At 40.2% G+C, this 26,375-nt stretch overlaps 2 protein-coding genes across 2 annotated transcripts; one reads left to right on the top strand and one right to left on the bottom strand.

Moving 5' to 3' along the window:
* Positions 1–131: 131 nt before the first annotated feature.
* LOC124142394 (hsp70-Hsp90 organizing protein 1-like) lies at positions 132–16,125 on the bottom strand. Its single transcript, XM_046510839.2, has 8 exons — positions 15,834–16,125; positions 14,635–14,847; positions 12,798–12,866; positions 11,430–11,514; positions 8,645–8,745; positions 6,700–6,770; positions 5,382–5,440; positions 132–3,682 (listed from the first exon to the last, which is right to left on the bottom strand). The coding sequence occupies exons 1-8, from the start codon at positions 15,843–15,845 to the stop codon at positions 3,552–3,554; spliced, it is 741 nt and encodes a 246-aa protein (XP_046366795.1). The 5' UTR covers positions 15,846–16,125; the 3' UTR covers positions 132–3,551.
* An 84-nt stretch (positions 16,126–16,209) lies between these two features.
* Positions 16,210–26,073, top strand: LOC124142393 (tRNA modification GTPase GTPBP3, mitochondrial-like). The gene is made up of 9 exons (XM_046510838.2): positions 16,210–16,318; positions 17,344–17,630; positions 18,104–18,239; positions 19,011–19,164; positions 19,862–19,934; positions 20,435–20,578; positions 21,686–21,851; positions 23,810–24,160; positions 25,824–26,073. Exons 2-9 carry the CDS (start codon positions 17,351–17,353, stop codon positions 26,056–26,058), a joined length of 1,539 nt encoding a protein of 512 aa, XP_046366794.2. The 5' UTR covers positions 16,210–16,318; positions 17,344–17,350; the 3' UTR covers positions 26,059–26,073.
* Positions 26,074–26,375: the final 302 nt, after the last annotated feature.

The raw sequence follows: 26,375 nt of genomic DNA, 5'->3' as shown, positions 1-26,375 counted from the left end.
CGGTGACATGCATCAACAAGGTCAGCGAGCACCCGATCCCGTCAGTCTTCTCTTACATCCATGGAGTATCCGTCTCAAGTGAATGAGTGGTGCACAAGTCAAGGAGATAATTGAAATGACAACACTTCAAAAACTTTAAAATTCTTTTATCACATTCACATACACTCTTATAAAACCGCTTCATCAAACCTTTCACAACAACTAGAAGTTTGTAGTCAAACCCCATCATGCTGCCACCGGTCTTTTCAGACACAGGGTGAACCACATTACACCAGGGTGCCGAATCCACCCTAGTGGTAGATCTTAAATCAGAAGAAAAATACTTTGTCAAGACTTGTGATATACAATCTCAATCTAAAAAAAAATTAGACCTTATTGCTCGCTACTGCTACACAAGTAGCGGGTATACAAGTAGCGGAAGCGAGCACGAAGATCTAACCTTAATGAGACTGTAAGATATTTTTATGTGACATTTCATGTTCACTGATGGTGGCAGTATAATAGGGTTTCACAGAGTGATTTTATCACACTGTATTGTCATATTCTTTTACAGATTTCCGATTCAGAATGCCCTGACTATGTGATACGAGATGATCCCTGATAATGAATATATACTAGAGGTGCAATCACATTACGATATAAAACAGTACCCAAAATAACAACAAAAATGTGGGTACAAGACAATCTCAGTCTAGTCAGATCTTGGTGCTCGCTCCTTTATGTGTAGCAGTAGCAACACGAAGATCTGATTTTTATGAGTTTCAATACAAAATTTCTTTTAATAATCTGAGAAACCACAGCATGATGAATAATAGGTGGGGAGGGGTGGTCTCAACCAGCAAAAAGGGGTGGGCTTGCTACGAACTGGCCTGCAAAACACTGGTTGGTATATGAAACCTAGAACATGTTCTTGTATACCCCTATCAGAAGGTAACAACTCCATGTCATTGGAGTGAGTGAGTGAGTTAGGTCTAACACCGCTTTTAACAGTATTCCAGTTATATCACAGTGTGTCAGCTTAATGTAGGAAAGCCCGAAGAGATGCAGGTCTCAGACATTTACCACTTCGGTGAAACACACAATGGTGTTGACAAACCTAGAATTATAATCGGGCCGTACCTTGATTCGAACCCTCGATCATAGGTTTCTGGTGTGCCAAAGGGACGCAACTCTGCACAGCGAATCGCTGCACCTTAGACAACTGGGCAATTGTGCCATCCATTTTCACTATATTTTAGCAGTCAGTAATATGTCTGCAGCTATCTAATTCATAGATAGAGCTAGTCAAAAAGCGTTCTGTTTTTTCATTGCATCAATGGGGATGGCGTTGTGGTTAACTGTGCCCACTCGTCACCCCGACCTGGTTTGAATCCCACATACAGTGGTACAGTGCATGAACAGGCTGATCTTATTAGACATAACATAAACTGAACATAATTTGCACGTAAAATTTACAAATCTACAAAATGGTTTGGTTAAGATATACTCTCAATATCTATGTTCATTTTAACTTTTGCCAACTCCAAAACTGAATATGTATATAAACTCGTCACTGTACTGGCATGTGGGATTAATAAGAGTATATGAAATATTGAGCCCTTCACATCACATAAATTGATTAAAGCTTTTCAATAATTTCCAGTAATTGTATTTTTTTATCAAACCCAATTAACAGTAACCACAGTGTCTAGTTATTACTAACAGATGGTGCAGATGATGAAATCACAATATAGGCATTTTCATTTCATTCAGCAAGTATACTACTCAAAAGAAATTAAAGAACACCTGATTCTTTCATATTACTGTAGTTATTCTGTTCTGCCATGACAGATTAACTATGGTAATATGAAAGAATCAGGCGTTCTTTAATTTCTTTTGAGTAGTATATATATCATAATGTAATGCCAAACACTTTTGAGTCTACTAGACCGATCTTGGCTCTCAACATCACACAGTGGAATTTAGTTTTATTATGTAGACTGAACAGAATTTTACTAGACACGGACTTCGGACTACCTGCCGAAAAATGTCTGACTTAAAAGTTAAGGGAATGAAAAAATTCAGAAATACTACTAATTCTTCTCAATTTGGAAAGGTATGACAGCTGTCCTAGCAACTTGCCTTGTTTCCTATCTAATCAGGTTATACTACGCAACTCTTGATAGGGATTCTCACGTACTGCATAGCATGTTCAAAGACAACTGCCTTACTTCATCTACCATTGTGTTAACCCCTGATGTGTCAACAACTTGACCTTTGACCGGAGTACAAATCTGTGACAAATGTTGAACACTTTATCACTACTATCACAAACTGACCTGCAATCTGGGGACAGAAAATTACCTGCTGTGCCCACCACAGCAGTTCTCTTAATTGATAGCATGCACAATTTGGTTAGGCTAAAAAATCATTATAGTCTTGTAGGGCTGAGACGGGTAGCTCAGGTACTCGGGTCGGGTGGGTCCTGAGTAGGACCCGGGTACCCACATGACTACCCGGACCCATTTGTCACGTGACATACTGTTTACAATAACATGACATTAACAATAAAACTCAATGGTTACACTACAAGCTAGTATAGTTATAATGTTCACATTTCTTTCTCACTATGCAGGCATTCGTTCTGACTTTTATATGTTCGAGTAAGGGTAAAGCGTCTATCAATTGCAGTGTATACATGAACATGAATGTAAATAGTTTTTGCCAGAGCTGCTGTAAAACAATTCCCATTCGGACATTTTTTACCCAACTCTTGAGACCTATAGCGGGTATCCGGGTAGGGCCAGGTAATAGAGTGTCGGGTACCCGGGTAGTAAATTTGGACTCGTCCCAGCCCTTTAGTCTTGGTTCTCAGGAACTGCCCACATCATCACAAAGTCTGCAACACGTTTCGTCTTTATTTCCATTTTCCAAAACTTAATTTAAAATCTTAATACTTTTTAACAATGTGATCCAAAAAATCATGCAGTTACTTCCCTTTACATGCACACTGCTTTACTGCGCACCTTGTGTTATGGTCATAGCTGCAATAGGAGTTTGTATGCTTGTTTATGTGAGGAGACCATGTCTCAGGTTGATGGTACACAACTGTTTATTTGGTTACATACTAGTTTGAACAAGCAAAAACTGAAAACACCAACCTTTCCGCACTTTATTGACTGAGAACCAATTCTTTTATTTTTTTAAGCCTTACACGTTAACTTGGTCGATATGTGTACCCAGTTCCATGAAGATATCTTGGATAGTTTCTGTATCATGATCAGGGCGCACTTGCACAAAGCGATCTTAGCGCTAAGATGATCATAACTCCCATACTTTAACATAGGCTTACGACAGTCTTAACGCTAAGATCACTTTGTACAAGTGGGCCCAGGAAACATTACAAGATGGATGGACGGATAACCGACGAAACTCGTTTTAAATTGTGTTATATGCTGACTAATCTTTTTATTGACATCCTAAAACCAATTTGTGAATGAAAGTTTCACGGGTGTTAACCCTTGATGGCTGTATGACGTATGTACAGTGTATCCAGCGATGTCGTGAGGTCATCAAGTCTTTCCCTGCTTGTATCTCTGTCTCGCTGCACCCGTGCCTCCTTTACGATGGCGCTTTCCTGACTCTGACGTGTCTTGGGAGGATTCTTCAGGATTTGTCTGGCGTGATGGCTTGCCTTCCATCTCTGTTTGACAGAAGACAGTCATTACAGTGAATTGTTTGATTGTCATCCGTCCACTTCTCAGAAATGCCTAAGAAGACACAATTCAATATAATTTTTGATAAATGCCTATCAAACAATTCTTCCATCGTCTACATGGAGACATGGCAATCAACACCATTTCTATACTGTACCATGTTCCTTATTGAGCCTTGCTTGACAACGGTATAAGGATCTATACCGAAACATCACCATTACAGTAAAATAAAGATACTCATTATTCAGTCTTGCTTGACAACGGTATAAGGATCTATACCGAAACATCACCATTACAGTAAAATAAAGATACTCATTATTCAGTCTTGCTTGACAACGGTATAAGGATCTATACCGAAACATCACCATTACAGTAAAATAAAGATACTCATTATTCAGTCTTGCTTGACAACGGTATAAGGATCTATACCAAAACATCACCATTACAGTAAAATAAAGATACTCATTATTCAGTCTTGCTTGACAACGGTATAAGGATCTATACCGAAACATCACCATTACAGTAAAATAAAGATACTCATTATTCAGTCTTGCTTGACAACGGTATAAGGATCTATACCGAAACATCACCATTACAGTAAAATAAAGATACTCATTATTCAGTCTTGCTTGACAACGGTATAAGGATCTATACCGAAACACCACCATTACAGTAAAATAAAGATACTCATTATTCAGTCTTGCTTGACAACGGTTTAAGGATCTATACCAAAACACCACCATTACAGTAAAATAAAGATACTCATTATTCAGTCTTGCTTGACAACGGTATAAGGATCTATACCGAAACATCACCATTACAGTAAAATAAAGATACTCATTATTCAGTCTTGCTTGACAACGGTATAAGGATCTATACCGAAACATCACCATTACAGTAAAATAAAGATACTCATTATTCAGTCTTGCTTGACAACGGTATAAGGATCTATACCAAAACATCACCATTACAGTAAAATAAAGATACTCATTATTCAGTCTTGCTTGACAACGGTATAAGGATCTATACCGAAACATCACCATTACAGTAAAATAAAGATACTCATTATTCAGTCTTGCTTGACAACGGTATACGGATCTATACCAAAACATCACCATTACAGTAAAATAAAGATAGATTGTGTATACTTTGTCATCTTTTCATTGTCATTTCAACATCCTTAAATGTAAGTGACATACAACATCAAAACATTGTCATTACAATAGCATTACAATAACAACATCCTCATAGTGTCACTTCAACATCAACATATTGTCAACGTATATCTAGACCCAAAAATGTATTTTTCTTGGTTTACAAGTGTTTTTTCAGTTTAACAAAATATTTGATGTTTGTTCAGAAATCATTGCTGAAAGAGTCTAATGTACGATTCTGACTATATCATGAGCAATTGTTAATGAATCACCATCAAATAGTGACGACACCAGGTGTTTGCGAAAAAGGTGAGCGTATCCTGCCCTACCTGCAACTACAAATTGAAAAAGTGTCCCCCCATCAAAGGATAAGAGAACTTGTACTTGGAACGTATCACAGAAATTTCACAGTGATAAGTAGGTCACAGTGAACTCATTTTTTCTGATATAAAGTGAAATTCCCAAGTTTATGTTAACAATCCACTCCACATAATTCCCAGCTCCTCGTAGCTTGTATTACTCTGATACTCACCGGACAGTAAATCTATTGGTGCTTCCAGTAACGACGATTTCTGTGAGTTTAGCAAAAACCTGAAACAACCAGCAGAAACAATAATTTATATATCCTATAACTGAACCACAGACACTTTTCACTGTGATGAAAACATTTCACCACATACATGAGACAGCAGATCTATAATGTACCAGATATACATCAGACAACCACATACATCAGCACCAGTTATAAAGTAAATCTTGAAACTAATGTGATTAATTGCGAACAAATGCGAGTGGTCTTTGCTCACATTAACTAAACTTTGCATTTATGTCTCCAAAATGTCTATCAACAATAAGATGGCCTCACTGCACCCTTTGGTTGGCTGAAATACCAACTTCAATATAAACACAAAAAACTATATATTCCACATCATGGTTTATTGAGCAGCAGTTGTAACATGTACATAACAATGTCATCCAAAGAACAGAAATTACACAATGGGCACTTTCACTGCTGGGGTCAAGAGTTCTACCCACTCGTGTCTACCTTCAAGTCTGTTCTCCGCATACCAATCAGTGAACTGTTGTTGGTTCAATTACTTTATTGTTTCCTTAATGCCAGTCAAAGAAATAAACAAATAACCTGTGCTGTTTTTAGGAAAACTGTTTATTGTTTTTACAGATGTGCTCTACTCAGCGCTAATAAGCGGTGCTATTTGCTGTTTGATTGGATTAAGATTAAGGTAAGGATATATATCATTCTACTGGGGATGTGGCGGAGATCGGGGGAGTTGCATTATTGGTTAGGGGTCAGCAGTCGTATTAATTTGGAGATGCATTAATTTCAAGATTTACAGTGTAATGCACAAGGGAATTCATCACACAACCACATATATATCTAGCCTAGCGCTGCAAACACTGATATCAGCAATAGTTGAAGCAAGGAGAGCAACATACCTGTATTCAAGGGCAATGACATAGCCTACAGCTGCAAACACTGATATCAGCAACAGTTGAAGCAGGGAGAGTGACATACCTGTATCCAAGGGCAATGACATAGCCTACAGCTGCAAACACTGATATCAGCAATAGTTGAAGCAAGGAGAGCAACATACCTGTATTCAAGGGCAATGACACAGCCTACAGCTGCAAACACTGATATCAGCAATAGTTGAAGCAAGGAGAGTGACATACCTGTATCCAAGGGCAATGACACAGCCTACAGCTGCAAACACTGATATCAGCAATAGTTGAAGCAAGGAGAGTGACATATCTGTATCCAAGGGCAATGACATAGCCTAGCGCTGCAAACACTGATATCAGCAATAGTTGAAGCAAGGAGAGTGACATACCTGTATCCAAGGGCAATGACATAGCCTAGCGCTGCAAACACTGATATCAGCAACAGTTGAAGCACCACGTACTGAAACACCAGAGACAGGCAACTGAGGAGACACACCACACACAGTCCCAGAGAGGGTTCAGAGTTCACACACATCCCATATACCCCCATTCCACTAGGCGATGCACTTCTGCGCTCTACGAGTTCTGAGGGAGCGCCATAGGTCTCCTCATTTTTTGGCTATCTAGAGGCACTTATGATCTGATTACAATCAGAAAACGCTCCTGTTGCGATCCATGTGATCCGAAAGCGTCTTGAAGAACCTTGCGTAACTAAACAACCCAAAATGTGGCGATCTTGCACGATCAGTTCCCGATCCTTTTGCGATCCAAGGCAATCAGGCTGCCATCCAGTGGCGCTCTATTTGCACTCCGATTGCGATCATTGCGATCTAATGTGCTCTACTCTGATCCGAGAGCGATCTAGGCGACCTATGGAGATCCATTAGCACTCAATTAGCGCTCTATGGGATCCTATTGCGACCCGATCACTGAATTTTGGGTCCGATCCTATATAAACCCGTAGCGTTCTGAGGCGCTCATCAGTTCTTGGTAGCAGAGGGGTAGGTCCTAGTCTTCCCTGGCGATCGGTGGCGCTCTAAGGTGATACGATGGCCCTCTGATTACGACCTTGGTGATCAAGTAGCACTCCGATTGTGATCTGGGCGATCAACTAGCAATCTGACAGCATTCTGGGCAGAGCGCCACACCAGAGGCGGCGACCTTGACGATCATGGGGATCAGTTAGAGATCATATAGCGATCCATTAACGCTTAAGGAGATCTTAGCGCTCTATATGGCGAACTATGACGTTTGATTTGTAGGAGCGCCACAGAGCGCCACTTAGTGAATGATGATGATGATGTTTGTTGTTTAATGCCGCACTCTACAATATTCCAGCTAAATGAGGGTGGTCTGTAAATAATCGAGTCTGGACCACACAATCCAGTGATTGACATCATTAGCATTGATCCACACAATTGGGATACGATGACATGCATCAACCAAGTCAGCGAGCCTGACGACACGATCCTGTTAAGTCGCCTCTTACAACAAGCATAGTCACCTTTTACGGCAAGCATGGGTTGCTGAAGACCTAATCTACCCCGTATCTTCAAGTGAGTGAGTGAGTGAGTGAGTTGGGTTTAACGCTGCTTTTAACAGTATTCCAGTTATATCGCGGCGTGTCAGTTTAATGTGGGAGGAAAGCCCAAAGTGATGCATGTCTCAGACGTTTACCACTTCGGTGAAACAGGTATGGTGCTGACAAACCTAGAAACATAATCTGGGCGAACCGGGATTCGAACCCATAATCATAGGTTTCTGGCGTGCCCAAGAGACGCAACTCTGCATAGCGAATCACGGTGCCTTAGACGACTTGGCCACCCATGCCCCCGGTTCTTCAACATAAATGACTTATTATAATACAATATTTACAGGGTTAAGTAATGTTTATCTGTGTGAGACAGTTGTACTTCTACCACCACTCTGTGAGACAGAGCCCAGTTGGGAAGTTAAGAATTGACTTCATTATTTTTGGCATCACAGATGTACACAATATGCCAATGGATTTTATGTTTGAAACGCCATAAACACAAACATATTGAAGTTAATTCTTATAAATAAATAGGTCAACAGTAATAACTGTTACAGGCTGCATATTTAATCATTAGTACAAAAAAATGTAGACAACAGTACGAAATCAGTGATATCGTTCACCGCAATAATGCAACACATGCCCCGCCCATTCGATAATCAGCCAATCAAGATACAGTAGCCATTAGCAGACATGGCCTAATGTTTTTTCAGGTTTATAGAAACATAAATGCCCCAAATTGCTATTTTAGCCAATGAAATGCTACAGAATCATTTTTGATGATTGTGTTGTCTACTCACAGTGATGGAAGGTTCTTTGGCCAGGTACTGATCTGCGATCACAATGAGAAGGCCCATTCCTCCACCAGCAGCTGCAAACTTCCACGGCAGACGGGCATTCGCTGAACAATCAATACATCACTCTCTACATCTGACATCACATGTGCCGGATCAGTCTTTATATTATCACAACAAATGTCAGACAACAACATACTAAAACACTGTAGCAAGTATATGAAACATCATATTCAAAAGTTGAAATTTTAGACTTGAAAGCATTTGGATCACACCAGTGAAAAGAAATAACATGCAACTCTGATTTTAAGTGCAAAAACGAAAACCAGGGTCCAAGTGCACAAAATGGACTGTGCCTATATCTGACTCCGATACCTTTAATAGTGACTTACAAACGAAAACCAGGGCCCGGGTGCACAAAGTTGACCGTGCCTATCAAACTCCAATACCTTTAACACTGACTTTCAAACTAATACCAGGGCCCAGGTGCACAAAGTGGATTGTGCCTATGTAACTCAAATACCTTTGACATTGACTTTCAAACTAATACCAGGGCCCAGGTGCACAAAGTGGATTGTGCCTATGTAACTCAAATACCTTTGACATTGACTTTCAAACTAATACCAGGGCCCAGGTGCACAAAGTGGATTGTGCCTATGTAACTCAAATACTTTTGACATTGACTTTCAAACTAATACCAGGGCCCAGGTGCACAAAGTGGATTGTGCCTATGTAACTCCAATACCTTTGACATTGACTTTCAAACTAATACCAGGGCCCAGGTGCACAAAGTGGATTGTGCCTATGTAACTCCAATACCTTTGACATTGACTTTCAAACTAATACCAGGGCCCAGGTGCACAAAGTGGATTGTGCCTATGTAACTCAAATACCTTTGACATTGACTTTCAAACTAATACCAGGGCCCAGGTGCACAAAGTGGATTGTGCCTATGTAACTCAAATACTTTTGACATTGACTTTCAAACTAATACCAGGGCCCAGGTGCACAAAGTGGATTATGCCTATCTAACTCCAATACCTTTATTGCAATTCATTATACTTGAGGCTCAGAACTTATACATCAACCTTCATACAGAAAATTGAACAAGCAAAGTGAGGATGTATTCTGTCTGCATTCAAGTGGGTATATATACTCTTCAAAAAAAGAAACTTGACACTGACTTTCAAAATGTAATATAATGCGATTGTTTCAAAATAGGACACAGAAACCATAATTGAAACACTGTTTGAAGATCAATGTACACAATGTTCAAAACATTAATCGTGTCACCTAGACAGACACACGTACACAATACAGTTAATGTCACAGGGGTACAGAAAATGTCAGTATCGGTTGTGCCCACCATGTGCATCAATCACCGCTTGACATCGACCACCCATAGATGCAATCAAGTTGTCAATAACATGCTGTTGGATGTGCTGCCATTCATGCTGAAGTGCATCAAGAAGCGCCGGAAGTGTTTTGGGCGTTGGATTCCTTCTGCGAACGCGTCGATCCAACTCGTCCCACAGATGCTCAATCGGGGACAAATCTGGTGACCGGGCTGCCCAAGGTAATGTCTGGATGTTGTTGTGCTGTAAGAAGTCCTGACAAACACGTGCAATATACGGTCGAGCGTTGTCCTGCTGGAACTGTTCGTCATGAACGTTGACGTGAGGAAGAACGTAAGGCTGTAGGATCAAATCTCTGCAACGCACACCTGTCAATGCACCTGCCACATGCACGAGAGGCGTCCTACCACCATGATGAATTCCGGCCCATACCATGACACTCCCGCCGCCAAATGGGACAACCTGCTGCACACAGTTGGGGGCCCATCTGCACGTGTGAGTAGGAAAAGGGACTCGTCAGTAAATCGTACATTTCTCCACCTTGCACGTGCCCATCTAACCCTCTGTTGGCACCAAAGCAGACGGTCCGCCAGATGGCGTGGGGTCAATACATGACGTTGAACAGGTCTTCGTGCAAAAAGTCCAGCCTCCCTCAGTCTGTTGCGTACTATTTGATCTGATATTCTGCGTACCCCAGGGATCTGTGTGGTTGTAGACGTGGTTGTGGTAGTGCGGTCTCAGAGGTGTCGCAGCCAGATGTATCGATCTTGTGCTTGGGTTGTCACCCTTGGTCTTCCTGACCTTGGTCTGTCGTCAACTCTGTTGGTGTTGTTGTATCGGGTCCACAGTGTGGAGATTTTCTGTCTGGATACGCCAAAGTGCCTGCCCACTTGTTGCTGAGTTGCTCCAGCTTGTAATCTCCTAATGGCGTTGTTCCGTTGAGCTGCATTCAGTCTTGGCATTCTGTCACCGCCTCTACTCTATAAGGAATGTATGAACAGCCGTTGATGTGGATTTTTATACCCATTCAGCAGGGGGGCCTGCATGCCTAAATGCAGGATCCTGTGCTGCACCTTTTTAACAGGCGGTTGCGTTTGGATGAAGCTGTAAAATTGATCCCCAAAAGCTACGTTTATGTGCTTTGCATGTGTTTTCGCAAATTATAGCCACATCATCTTTCTGTTTGACTTAATTGGTTCTCATTTAATGTAATTATTTTAGGTATTTGGCAAAAAGTGGTTTTACATCTATGTCAAGTTTCTTTTTTTTGAAGAGTATATTTCATTTTAGACCCAAGAAAACTTTTCACTCATCCTATAACAACAAAATTGAACAATACTACTTGTCAAACTATCTCACATATGGTGCATGGTATAACTGCTTCTACTGATACCACAAACTAACTTTTCCACCAATGACGATGTACAATGTCGTACCTTTTCTCTCCTTGTTCATGGCTGACCTTGTCTTGCTGATGGCATCTCTCACTTTCACATCAGTTGCATCCAGGACCATGGCTTTCTGTCAAGGAAACCCACAACTATTACCTGGCTTGTCCAGGATTATCTTCATATTTCCCGAACCTCTACGTTTGATCTAGCACCGCCTCCATGGTCTAGTGGTAGAGCGTCCGCCCGGAGAGCGGAAGGTCCGGGTTCGATCCCCGGCCGCATCATACCAAAAGACGTTAAAAGATGGTATTTGTTGTTACCCTGTCTGGCGCTCGGCATTAAGGGGCTAAAACAAGGACTGGTCGGCTCGGAGTCAGTATACTGTGTCTGAGAGGGGTATTCATGTTAAACTGCGGCATGGTATCTCAGTGGGCTAGCACTATAAATCGGCATCAGCCCGGACTAGTACAAGCAACCACACAAACACACACACGTACATGCACATCGCTATATAAGTGCAATAACCTTGGATGAGACGTTAAACCCAATTTTACCTCACCTCACCTACATATGATCTTGATCTCATATTGATGAAAGTCTAAAGAACCACCACTACCTGTGGAAATGTTAATGCTCACAAGTTTGTTTGTTTGTTGTTTAATGCTGCATTCAGCAATATTCCAGCTATATGACAGCAGTCTGTAAATAATCAATTGTGGACCGCATAAATCAGTGATTGATATAATGAGCATCGTTGTACGCAATTGGGATACAATGACATGCTTCAACCAAGTCAGTGAGCCTGACCACCCAATCCTGTTAGTTGCCTCTTACAAAAAGCATAGTCGCCTTTTAGTCGCTGAAGACCAATTCTAACCCTGATCTTCAAAGGTAGGTCGCAAGTACTGAGGCATGTCACAAGGGTAGTCAAATAACCATTGCCATGGAAATGTTAGAAAACATGTCATAATATATTCAATTTCAGTTTCTGTATTTTAACATGCTGACATCAATTTGTAAAAATGTCTTTTTTAATTGGAAATATACAGTAAGTGTGACATAACATTTTGCCAGGTGTGTATGTACAGTACCATCAGTGAGTGAGTATAGTTTTATGCCGCTTTTAGCTATATTCCAGCAATATCATGGCAGGAGACACCAGATAGAAGCTTCAAGCATTGTACCCATGCCGGGAATCGAACCTGGGTCTTCTGCATGGCAAGCGAACACTTCAACCACTAGGCTACCCGACTGCCCTGTTTAGTACCAGTAAGTTGACAGCATGTTCAATATCAAAACTGTGATAAAAGCACTGTTGTCAGATAACCACAGGAAAGATTACTTCATTTTGTTGCATACATCATGGACATGAATCATTTGAATCATCATCAAGATGACCTTTAAATAACTTACATTGTATGACATAACCGCATCGTTATAATTTCCTACTGCAAACTCAACCTCTCCTTTTCTGAAGTAGCCCTGAAATCAACAAGAACTGTTTCACCAGAAGAACATAATATTTAATCATGCAGATAATGAATAAGATATAACTCAGATGTCAACATTGTGTTCATAAAAGCATATAAAACAAGAACACAGCGTTATCACTATTGGCCGCCATGAGGCACACTAGAACTTTGTTTGTCCATATAGTAGCTAGTATTGCTGCCCTTAGGATAAGCTTAGGCAAGACCCCAATTATAATGTACCTAATTACATTGTCTGGAAACAGATCTGCAACAGAAGATTATACAACTGCACTGCATCTGTCAAATTTATCTTTTAGTTTGATTGTATGTTGATTAACGACACACTCAGCAATATTCCAGCTATATGACGGAGGTCTGTAAATAATCCAGTCTGGACCAAACAATCCAGTGGTTGACATCATCGACCAATTCAGAGAGCCTGACCACCCAATCCTGTTAGTGGTCTCATACGATAAGCATAGTTGCCTTTTATGGCAAGCATGGGTTGCTGAAGACCTATTCTATCCTGGATCGTCGCGCTTTTAGTAAACCTGGGGAAAAAGTCTCTCACTCTGTTAATCACACACTTGATTCGAGGAGAGTCGGAATCCTGTGTGCATCACCTAGGGCTGTTCCTATATCATGTCCTGTCAGTGGTCGTCAGTGGTCATATTTAGAGGTGACAAGCACAACGGACAATTACTGATTCCTTCCTTTGAGTGTATACCTAAGGAACTAACTTGTTCATGACATCATCCATTCTTTCAAGTGTCCAGTGACACATCAAATAGCTATGATTACGCAGGAGTTTGTAGAATGAACCACTACTTTAAACCTGTTATACACCTTGACACCCATCTTTCCGAGGCAAGGGCGAGAACTCACTTTAAAAGTCCAGTTTCCACCCTTGCCGAACTAGGCTGGAATTTCTGGGCTTGATCATAGCGCCACCAGTTGCTAATTACAAGTTATGTCCCTTCTATGTCCCACCAAATGACCAATCAGATTCCCCATCTTGTATCACTTGCATTTGCTTCAAACAAAATGGTGGCGCCCTGTCAAGACGATTTGATCGATAATCAGGACCTGTATTGTAATAAAATGATCTTACCTCACGGAGTGCATCAAATCACTTGAGCACCTTGATTAAAAACATGAAAAGATTTGCAAAATATCTGTACCAAGTTGGCGGTACACATGCTTCAAAATGCAAACGTTGAAACTATGTTGTTTGTGAACCAGATGTCAAGTTCTTCACACGATTTTGATTGGACTTTGCATTGACTCATTCATCCCGTCAAAAGGTAACTCCGGAATTCCAGCCCAGATCGGCAAGGGTGGAAACTGGACTGGAAGATGATTCACACCCTAAAGCTAGTGTTTGTCCACGACATTCCTGAATGATCATGTCAACTTTGTCAGAAGTAAGCCATGCAAAAAGACAACAAAAGTTATATTTGGGATTACATTTTCTAAGTAAAGTATAAATTTAAGTACTTTTTTGGTAGGAGGCCCATCTGGGATTCGACCCACACTCTCAAAGTAATTAAGGCACATAATCACCAGTAAACAAAGTCAGCAACCTAACCCACAAAGCCAACAAAGCTTCCACAAAATGAAAGTCTGACATGGTATCCAACAAAAGCAGTTCAACAAATCAGAATCTATAATTTCTGAAATAGCCAGCCAAAACAGTAATAACATTTTACAGATCAAGTAAACCCTTGACATCTCGACATGTTGAGTAAAGTGTAATATCACACATGACAACAACACACCTTTGTCCACTTAGGCTGTAGCTGGATGGCCTGTTTTGCATCATCTAGTGCTAGATAGTACTGCTGGACTTTGAGGAAGGCTAAGGACCGGTTGCTGAATATAAGGTGATTGGATGGGTCCAGCTTGATGGCATGCGTGTAGTGGATAATGGCCTCCATGTAGTTTTCCTTCTTGACACATTCATTGCCCTGTTCCTTCAACTCGTCTGCTCTCTGGATCATAACATAGCAACATTAGCCATGAGCAGAATTAGAAATTCAATTTTTTTAGACTCGTCCAGAGGTCTAGTGAAAACTTTATATTGTAGCTAGTCCTGCTTGAATTAACGAGACAATTTTTTAAATATGATTACATTTTTATTACATTCTTATTCAGGTCCAAATGGTAGCAAATTGAAGCATTTAGAACTGGTTCAGAATTGTAACCCTCAAATGCTATTAGTCAATAAGGACTACCTTCACTGGATTTTAACTTGTCCTCAGCACAATTTAGCTGTCTCGGGTTAGCAGACTAGCATGAATTTCAAAGGCTTCAAGAGACGTGAGGGGGGCCTATACACTGTTAGATCATCTCATGGCTTGCCGCCAGACAAACGTGATCAAACTGCATGATGGTTAAATATTTCAAATTATGAGTCTGACATTAGGGCTGGGACGGGCAACTCGGTTAGGACGGATACTGAGCAGGAGGTTAGGTATCCGGGTAGTAAATTTAGAATCGTCTGACATACAATGCACTTGATTATTGTGATTGGAAAAGACACTATTTACGTTAGTGAGTGAGTTTATGTTTTTCAGGCCGCAGTCAACAATATTCCAGTTGAATGTCAGTAAATACAGCCTGTAATTAATGGAATGTCATCCATGCAAACCTGTGGTGGGATGCATGAGTAGTGATGCACATTGATGTGTAACGATGACACACAAGCGCTGTGATTATGATGTCCACAGATTCAGGGTGTAGATTTAATCCACTAAATTAATTTTTCGGGTACGAGTGAAATAGTTCAACAACTTCCCTTCAAACCTTTATGAAAGGAAAGGATACAGTAAGTAGGAGAAGTTACAAAAGTTATTATACTGACATAAATATGAATGCAATACAAAACTTCATGTTCACATGATTCAGCAATTTCCAAACAAAATCGTGAAACTTAGATTAAAGCTGCTAGAATTTAAATAAACTTTGGATGTTTTACCTTGGCATTCATACTGGTCAGTTTGTGCTCCCTGTCAATGAGAACAAAGGTGTTATTAATGCTTGTTTTGTTAATCGATCAATATTTGTGTCACATTCTATTAACCGGTCAACCCCAGCAAAGCCTCAAATGGATCGACGACCAGGATTCCCCCTCTTCCGGTCACGTCAAAAAGAGAAACTGGTTTGGAAGTAATACACAGAACCACTGGTACTTTTCTTCAAAGAGATCGGTCCGCAGACCGTAGGTAACAGAATAACTTGTTAATATTTTAAAGATGTACGTCTCCCCTAAATGGCTCACAATCGTGTTAAATACCGATATTGCTGGTGTTGCTATTTTTAGTAACATTAATTTCAAGGGGATTCCCGAGCGAAGGTACACGTGCTTCCGGTTTGTAATGTTTTGATTTGACTCCCGTTAGAAGTTATCAGTTAATATCCTCCAGTTTAAGAGATGAATGAAAAAGGCGCTTTGAGTTGACAGTGAGTATTAGCCCCGGCAGGCCCCGACTGCATACTCATTGCATCGTTTTATCATTTGATAGTTCGTTTCTATTACAAGATGACAACTTAAACTCTTCGATCCGACTTTCTTTGAGTATGATGTGTTAAAATATTGCATTTTGCTTTTATTAACCCATAACAAACTCGGACATGTGGGAATTCCAAGGGTAGGCATATGCTTCCCTGGCAACCTAAGATGGTCGTAAGAGATGACTACATGAATCAACATACGTGTATCATTTACAGAAACCGCAGATATCTGGTATCCAAAAATTGTGCTATTTTGAATGTTAATTGAAGAGGAGCTTTCTATACAACAAAAGTGTATATTTTTTATAGAGACAAGGATGACGGAGACAAATACATCTTTTAATTTAAGGGACCAGTTGGTCATAATACGTACTTGATATTTAGAAGAACGTTTATTATAAAAAAACATAATTGTCATCATTATCAACAATAATTGAGTTGTCAAACATGCGATTTCTTAACATACAAACACAAAGATACTGTTTTCTGGTCCCATTGCCGTCAACATATTCATGTTCAAATGTTGATTCCCATGAAGCTCCACCAGATGTTTTGTCAGAGCATGTGTGGGGCAGTAAGAAACAGATCTGTTAGGAATGATGAAAGGCGCCCGATGAAGCGAATGTAAAATATTGCTTTCCCTGCATTGTCTCTGTGCTCGCTTTATGCTGCATACATGTGCTTCTGACTATGTGGTATCTTTATGATACCTCCAAACAATTTCAATTGTAAAGGCTTTAATGGACAGATTTCATAATTATTACAGTAGATACATAACAATTAAGTCTTTTAACACTCATATAGCATACCCAAAAAATCATGCATGTCTTTACATACTCTTCATTTAAGCTGATTCCTCCTGAACGGTGATCGACCTTGTGGTCCCTTTACCAGTAGCCTTCCCCATTTAGCTGTATTTAATGTGTAAAGATGCTAGCAGATACCATGTCTAAACATTGCTGCATTATTCCCAGTTTGACTATGATGTCATGGATGAAACACCTGGCCTGCCACCTGGGACACACCCAATGCCGGAGAGTCTCCCACCAAGTGTTGCATGGTCGGGGAACAATCTTTGCCCTTTCGTCCGGTCACGGCAGGGCAGGAGTTGCTATTATCAGGGTCTCCGGACCTTCCACATCAGAATCACTTCGACAGATGGTGAGAAGAATCCCTCCACCTCGGAAAGCAGCTCTTCGAAGGATTTACCATCCACAATCCACAGAAGCGATAGACAAGGGACTCGTGCTCTGGTTTCCAGGTACTTATTGTTGGGATTACTTCTTTGAAGAAAACCCGTCACGATATGGCTGAAATATTGTTGATGTGACGTTAAATTTAACTGACACACTCTTCGATGAAAATATTATCCAGTGCAATGTTCGTTAGATGAGCTGATTAGATATTATTATTTATATAAACAATGTTCTGCTTGTTTACTACTCTGAATTTCATTTCAAAATAAAATATGTTTCAACCATATATAAATGCATCTGAACTTGCCATACATGTATATAATTAATCTGAAAATTAGAAATACCCCTTTCAAAAGTTTACTTGTATGTGATGTGATCGTATATTTAACAAAACGAAAGAACAAATATTAATTTTGTAACTAAGGAATCCTGTAAAAGAAATAAGAACAGTGGTACAGTTTACAGTTTTAGGAAGTAAACGTGGTTAAGTTCACAGTTGTAGGTAGTAGACAGTGCTAAAGTGATGCTGTTGTTGCAGGGCCCCGGAGCTTCACAGGTGAGGACTGTGCAGAGTTCCAGGTGCACGGCGGTGCTGCTGTTGTGACAGCGATGCTGACGGCGCTTGGGGAGCTCCCTGGTTTCCGCCATGCTGAAGCTGGAGAGTTCACAAAGAGGTACGGAAATACTCCAGTGGCAAAAGCTGAATTATACATTTTTGCAATATGACAGCTGTGGCAGATCCGATTGGGATGTCATCACTACAGGCAACAAGCAGTGTGAAGAAGTGAATTTTATCAGAATATAAGAGCATGGTCAAATTTTGAAGGTCAAACAAAGGTAAAATTTTGTGAATAACAGAATGAATATATTGGGTCTCATTGCTAACTATATATATACCAAATTTCATTACATTTTAGACTAGAATGGCTAAGTAAGAATGGCCATAAATAGCTTTTTCATTATGGCTGCCAATTTGAAAATAAGATTCAGATCTCTTGAACAATTGTGGGTGTCCTTCATTTGTCGAGTGGTTTATGAGACAGGTCACAGCATTACATAGGATAATCTAACTAATTAATAATTACTAAATTACTATCATCGTCTATAGGGATTTTGGATCATCACCGCTATATCTATCAGTGATCCATAGCTACAGGAACAATCATTATACCAATCTCAAAGCATCTCAAAGCATCTCAAAGCATCACTGATTTGTATGTCTAATTTATTCAAATAGAATTCATTTGAATTCTTATGACACTTTGTGCTGTTATGATATTTTCCCCAGCTTGTTGTGAGTTCAACAAGTGACTTTTGTTCATTTGTGATTGAGTTTGTGAATGTTACTTAACCCTGCATCAGCAGCTTTGCAGCTAGTAGAAACTAGTTAGGTAGTTATTTGTGAAAATTGGATGTTAACCTCTTTCAGACTTTCCCGTCCACAGGGCCTATATGAATGGTCAGCTGGACCTGATGGAGGTGGAGGGTCTGTCGGACCTGATTTCGGCGGAGACGGAGGCACAGAGGCGCCAAGCTCTACGCCAGATGGAGGGCGACCTGGGCAATATGTACATGGCTTGGAGGAGGAGGATCATCAAGGTGAGAGACTCAGTAGTTCTCTGGTGAATCAGGACTTAGGGCTCTGACGAGTAGAGAAAGATGGACTCAAATAGTCTATTTCAACGGTAATATGCCGCACGATCTACAGTTTTCAGTTTGTCTCACCATCAACTCAGTCAAAATGCATCAAGAAACTATACCGTTCTTTCCCACGTTGCAACACAAGTGAATATGTGAGTTATCTCCCTTGGTCGGGGAGTCCATCTAACCAATGCTTGAGTACTTAAATATCCATCAGAGCCCTGATCAGGAAGGTAAAAAATATATTACTGGTAGAGGGGAAGGATGTCGAAAAACTACATTTTTTGGTATAGTGTCTTGGGAAAAGAAGGAGGAGCAGGAGGGTCAGAGACTGAATTTTGTGATTGGTTCTAAGGTAGTATCATAGTAGCCCACAAGCACCTGCACACCCACAGCCATTCTTCTCTTGTGTTGTTCCTCTAGGCATGGCCTTCCTCTGTATGGTAGGTAGCCTGTGTCTCCTTTTCAGAATATCGTGCGACAAAAGTATCCATGTCAGTGAAAAGTCAAAGTGATTTCCGTGATCCATTCCCACTTAATATTTTTGTATGAATCAGAATCACATACAGCTATTCACATATACAATGCTGTTTGGGCTGTGAACCTGCTATTAGCTGTACACAAATACTTCATACAAGTTTCAATAACGTTTCAGTGTCTTGCCAATGTGGAGGCATATATAGACTTCAGTGAAGACGAGAATATTGAAGATGGCGTTTTACATCATGGTAAGTCTTATTGCAAATGTTCTAATTAATTATTTTGTGGGTTGCAATTTTAATCTTATTCATGATTGATTTCCATAAAAAAAATAACGATTTTCTTTTTTGAGAATTAAGTTTGTTTGGATTGTTTCTTTATTGTTTTATAATCTTGCAATATGATACTGCCTGTAAATAATCCAGTCTTGAACAGACAGTCCACTGATAGATGTATTATGAGCAATGATTCACACCTATCAACCTGAACCCTGTTCCACAAAGCGGTCTTAGCACTGGGATTGTCATAAGCCCATGTTAAAGTATGGGAGTTACGATCGTCTTAGCGCTAAGATCGCTTTGTGGAACGGGACCCTGGCATGGTATCAACCACGACACTGAGTCTGCCATCCATTAAGTCACCATTACAACCAGCATGGGTTTCTGGGGACTTAGTCTAACCTGGAATCCCCCACATGGAAAATAAGGATTAAAAGATCTGTCAGATGTTATTGGTGTGTTATTTTCAGCAAGATCAGAGGTAAAAGTGATGGTCGGCGAAATGAAAAGCCATCTCCATGACAACCGTAGAGGGGAACGGTTACGATCTGGTGTACGTGTTGCGATCATTGGAGAACCAAATGTAGGCAAGAGCAGCCTGCTGAATGTACTTAGTAAGTATATCAATTGTGGATATAATTGCTCTTGTCAAGCCAAGTGAACCTCTAGTCATGGCTTGTTTGTCTGTCACTCAAGGACATGCTCCTAAATTCTCTTCAAATTAACTTTTTCACACTGTAGACACCTTCTCCTCGGAAATCACTGGACCACTGAAGTTGAAACTTCACATACCTCTTCTGACCAATGATGACTTCCCAGTTTGTCAGATAGGTTCCATTTCCTGGCAGCCATATTGAAAAAACTATTTTACGTATTATTATGTTCCTTATATTTATGACTGCCTGCGTGGTCTAGTGGTAGAGCGGACGGTCCAGGGTTTGATCCCCGGCCAAGTCATACCAAAAGACGTTAAAAGATGGTACTTGTTGTTACCCTGTCTGGCGCTCGTCATTAAGGGGCTAAAACAAGGACTGGTCGGCTCAGAGTCAGTATACTGTGTCTCTGTAGGGTATTCATGTTAAACTGCGGCATGGTATCTCAGTGTGCTAGCACTATAAATCGGCATCAGTCCGAACTAGTACAAGCAGCCACCGAACGCACATGTGCATGCACGTCGCTATATAAGCGCAATAATCTTGGCCGCGATTAAACCCCATTTCATCTCACCTCACCTTATATTTATGGTAAGGTAAAACACAATAGTAATAATCTCTTTACCTTATATTGTCCTGTTTGGGTGAATTGCTCAATTTATCACCAGTGCCAAATTACTTCCAGCCATGTTTGTCTATAAAAATACAGATATATTGGGAAAAGCCTATTTTAGCATTTTAGGAATGTTCATTATACCAAGTTTATCTGATTGGTTTATCATATTGATAACACTAGCCATTATATAATAAAATCAGCCATATTGTAACCACTTGATTCGTATTTAATGTTGCTTTAACAACAAGAAAGGTTATATGGGACCTATGATGCCCCCGAACTCTGGGTTAATGCATTTATACCATCATTACCTGAGAATGAGTTCTTAGCTTGACCCCTTAAGAAACAAAACTTTCATGTGTGTCTGCTTTTTAGATCAATGATAAAACCCTACATTTGTACATGTTATTCATTTGCTTGTTTTTTCTTAATTTTTTATTTTGTAACTACAGGTCAGCGACCGGCTGCCATTGTCTCCCCAATTGCTGGCACAACGCGGGACGTGGTCGAGACGGCTCTCAACATCGGCGGGTACCCGGTGCTCCTGAGTGACACTGCGGGGCTTCGAGAGACAGGGGATGCTGTGGAGAAGGAGGGGGTACGACGAGCAGTAGAGAGGTAAGACTTTCTCAGCTATTTTTAATGAGTGTATTAATATGTATGATTGCTTCTGCATATGAGAGTGCAGGGCTTTACTTGTTTACATGCCAATATTGCTCACGTGATGTATGTTGTGATTGGTGATTGGCTGGAATTTGGCGGGCTGGCTTCTTAGGTATACCTTATATGATAAGTAAGATCATTTGATGCCAGCGCCGAAGGAAATTGTCAATAAATCACAAAATATAGATAATAAGTTAAAAGTAACATTTTCAATGTTATCACAAATTCACAAGTCAGTATTTACTTTTTTCTTAATTGAAAACAAAACATTGAAAGATTACAAGGCTTGTAAATTTATAGTTTTCCCGACATTTGAAGAGATAATTAGAATGAGATACAGTAACACAATGTTACTACTCAATAAAGTGATGTCCAGTTATTAATATCTTATGAAAATATTGAATTAATAATGATTAACGTTACGACGCTAATTTAGATTGTATGGGTCCACTGCTTGCGACAGTTTAATATTTTCGTAAAACATCCCTTTTAAACAAGAAATAGAGTACTTTTTTAAACCAGGACATATTCTTATGAAATGGTTGTAAATAAGTGTATTCTTTTGAAAAATAACTAAAAGAAAAGCTATTGACTCTTTTATTTGATTTAATTAATTACTCATGTTACATAAAGACATGTTTCTATTAACTTATTGAAAGTTGATCAAATTAGAGTTATCTCCCTTGGTCAAGTACTCAAGTCTTTTAAACTGGACTCGAGTCCCACTAAACCCTCAAAAGGTTTACATTTCGAATTTTTATAGGTGATAAAGTGTAAACATATACAGCGTCCATAGCAAACACTTGTATGTTAACTTGGGATCACAAAAAGAGTCCCTTCTTTCCTCAGTAACCGTATCCCTGCTTGAACTGCAATATTTCGGACATATGACAGGGGTTTATCTAGACCTGCTCAGAGACAGATATTCAACCCTAAGCCTGTTAGCTCTGTTGAAAGAGACTGATGTTGCAGGGGAAATCACATGATCAGGTCGCGTAGATCACTATGCACAGCATTACAGTGTGTGACTCATTTGTTTGGGTGGTGACATTGGTGATGTTGGATGTGTTCGTGTGAATTTCTTTTAGAGGCAGGAAACGCTGTTCAAGCAGGTTTCCACACAGAATCGAAGAAGAACAAAGAAATGCATAGTGTAAGATAGGATAAGTATATAAATATACAATTTATTATAAATTGTTCAGTTCATGTTATATAGTAGTAACTAATGTTATGGATTTGTACAGGCAACATGTATTTCACTGACCAATTTGAGCAAAATAACTATTTATTTTCCGAAATTGCCTGCCAGGGACACTTAGTTTGGAATCCAGGATAAATCCCTGTATGATTTCATATATCCCCACGTCACACGTTTTCGAGCCTCACCTTTTTTCGACCCATGCAACAATACATCTACTCGTCTCGCTCAGCGAAGCATTATTGCCATAAGATTAGCAAGACATGGTCATTTAATCATGCAAGTGTTAACAGAAATAATTTTTCTCAAAGGAAAGACTTAAGTTTAGTGTATTGGGATCATTATTACACACGTAATGAGAAAACCATAACACGACGATACAAATTTAGATGGGGAGAGTTTTTTATGCTTCCTCCTTTTATTCCTTATGCTTGTCTCCCCTTTGGGGTTTCTGGGACATTCCCAATACATAGTGCTTGTCTCCCGTGAAGGACCCTGAGGCAAAATACTTCATATTTATCTTCTCTTTGGGTTGCGGGGGAATGCTGTTAATGCTTTCTACAGAAGTTCTGGAAAAGACATTTTGAAATTTGTTTTTTTCGTTTCCATGGAAACTAATGAGAAAGATTATATGTCGGGTGAAATTAAGGACTTTGGAACGGCAAGGCTGCCTATTGGCAAAGCTGTTAGAATAACTATGTCCTTATCTTTTCAGGGCGAAGCAAGCAGATATCAAAATAATTCTTGTGGATGCGACAACATTTTCTTTGGATCACACAAATTTTGAAGTGGACAAATTTGTAAGTGACCATTTGCATGACCTTGGAGTGACTGACAGAACTAAGCAAGAAGACCGTGAAGCAGGGAGACAGATGGCGGTTGCTGAAGATGCTGTACAGCAGAGTGAGGACAGACACACAGTGCTGGTGGTCAACAAGTGTGATCTGCTGCCCTCCTGGAACCCACCCTGTCCTGCAGGGGATGTTCCCACAGCAGCTCTGTCCTGTACGACGGGGGCAGGAATGAAAAACTTTATAAACCTGCTTGCAGAGAGGGTAAAACTTGCGTAAGTTTTTTTATATTATTTTATATTGATGCTGCTGACATACTTTTCGTTCATTACCCTGGGAACAGGAGCAAATCATAAATCAGTGGGTGTCTGTGCATACCACAGAGTAAGATCTTAGCTAGGTGGGTGTCTGTGCATACCATAGAGTAAGATCTTAGCTCAGTGGGTGTCTGTGCATACCACAGAGTAAGATCTTAGCTCAGTGGGTGTCTGTGCATTCCATAGTGTAAGATCTTAGCTCAGTGGGTGTCTGTGCATTCCATAGAGTAAGATCTTAGCTAGGTGGGTGTCTGTGCATACCATAGAGTAAGATCTTAGCTCAGTGGGTGTCTGTGCATTCCATAGTGTAAGATCTAAGCTCAGTGGATGTCTGTGCATTCCATAGAGTAAGATCTCAGCTCAGTGGGTGTCTGTGCATTCCATAGTGGAAGATCTTAGCTCAGTGGGTGTCTGTGCATTCCATAGTGTAAGATCTAAGCTCAGTGGGTGTCTGTGCATTCCATAGAGTAAGATCTCAGCTCAGTGGGTGTCTGTGCATTCAATAGTGTAAGATCTTAGCTCAGTGGGTGTCTGTGCATTCCATAGTGGAAGATCTTAGCTCAGTGGGTGTCTGTGCATTCCATAGTGTAAGACCTTAGTTCAGTGGGTGTCTGTGCATTCCATAGTGTAAGATCTTAGCTCAGTGGGTGTCTGTGCATTCCATAGTGTAGGATCTTAGCTCAGTGGGTGTCTGTGCATTCCATAGTGGAAGATCTTAGCTCAGTGGGTGTCTGTGCATTCCATAGTGTAGGATCTTAGCTCAGTGGGTGTCTGTGCATTCAATAGTGTAAGATCTTAGCTCAGTGGGTGTCTGTGCATACCACAGAGTAAGATCTTAGCTCAGTGGGTGTCTGTGCATTCAATAGTGTAAGATCTTAGCTAGGTGGGTGTCTGTGCATACCATAGAGTAAGATCTTAGCTCAGTGGTGTCTGTGCATTCAATAGTGTAAGATCTTAGCTCGGTGGGTGTCTTTGCATACCATAGTGTAAGATCTTAGCTCAGTGCTCCAGTTCAGGGATAGGGAGAATTCGTATGATTTGTCAATAAAGCTATTTATGTTTATAAATTGCTAATCAACTCACTGAGTTTGAAATCTGGGACATATCCCTGCATTTTTAGGTATAACAAAGTAGGTTATATTTGTTGTTGAAAAAGAAAACCAGGCTTTTTCATTGAAACATGCCACCGATTGTGAAGTTACTGTTTTGTTCTTATTTTCCCGTTCATGAATATCTCGTTCACAAAACAGAGAATAAGCAATGTCGCTTGCAGCTGTGGAGTCGTCCTAGTTGTCTAGAGTGTTTGTGTTGCATCACGGTAACCGTGTATTGAGACCAATTCTCGTCTCATTCCATTCAGATGAACCGATCTTTCGCTATTATGTGCTGTCTAAGCAAACAAATGTATAATTCTTAGTTCCCAGGCTCTCTTTTAAACAAAGAACAGCAACATTTGGTCTAATTTTCAATTTGTCCCTCCATCAAAATTTCTTGACATGATGAACAGGCACATGTTTGAGACACTGCATCAGGTAAAACTGTAATAAGACCAATGATTAAGTTCATAATGTTAGCTAAAGTAGTTTCTAAGATTGTGATGCAAAGAGATGTTTTTTCTCAGATGTGGGAATCCTCTGTCTGGCAACCCAAGTCTGACCAACGCCCGCCATCGTCACCATCTCACTCAGTGTGTCAGCCATCTTGAATCCTACCTCAATCTGGAGCAGGACACAGATGTTGTTCTTTCTGCTCACCAGCTTCGAAAGGCAGCTCGGGAACTTGGGAAAATCAGTGGGAAGATAACTTCAGAAGATATTTTGGACATTATTTTCAAGGATTTTTGTATTGGGAAATAGATATTTAAATTTATACTTTCTTGTTAATATATTTACAGCTGGGAATCACATCTCACAGGTTCCATTGCCACTGCAAACCTGTAAGGTTCGATAACTACTTTCATAATTATATAACATGGTTTACGGTGTTTCTTTAAAGTATAAGTATAAGAGTTACGATTGTCTTAACCCAAAATGAGTGAGTGAATTGGATTTATTACCGCTTTTAACAGTATTCCAGTTATATCACGGCGTGTCAACTTAATGTGGGAGGAAAGCCTGAAGTGATGCGGGTATCAGACATTTACCACTTCAGTGAAGCCCACGAGCACGGGTAT

This window comes from Haliotis rufescens, unplaced genomic scaffold (assembly GCF_023055435.1).
Source record: "Haliotis rufescens isolate VD_foot unplaced genomic scaffold, xgHalRufe1.0.p SCAF_1, whole genome shotgun sequence".
NCBI lineage: Eukaryota > Metazoa > Mollusca > Gastropoda > Lepetellida > Haliotidae > Haliotis > Haliotis rufescens.
Note: the sequence above shows the minus strand (reverse complement) of the source record. Positions and strands in the feature narration are given on the sequence as shown.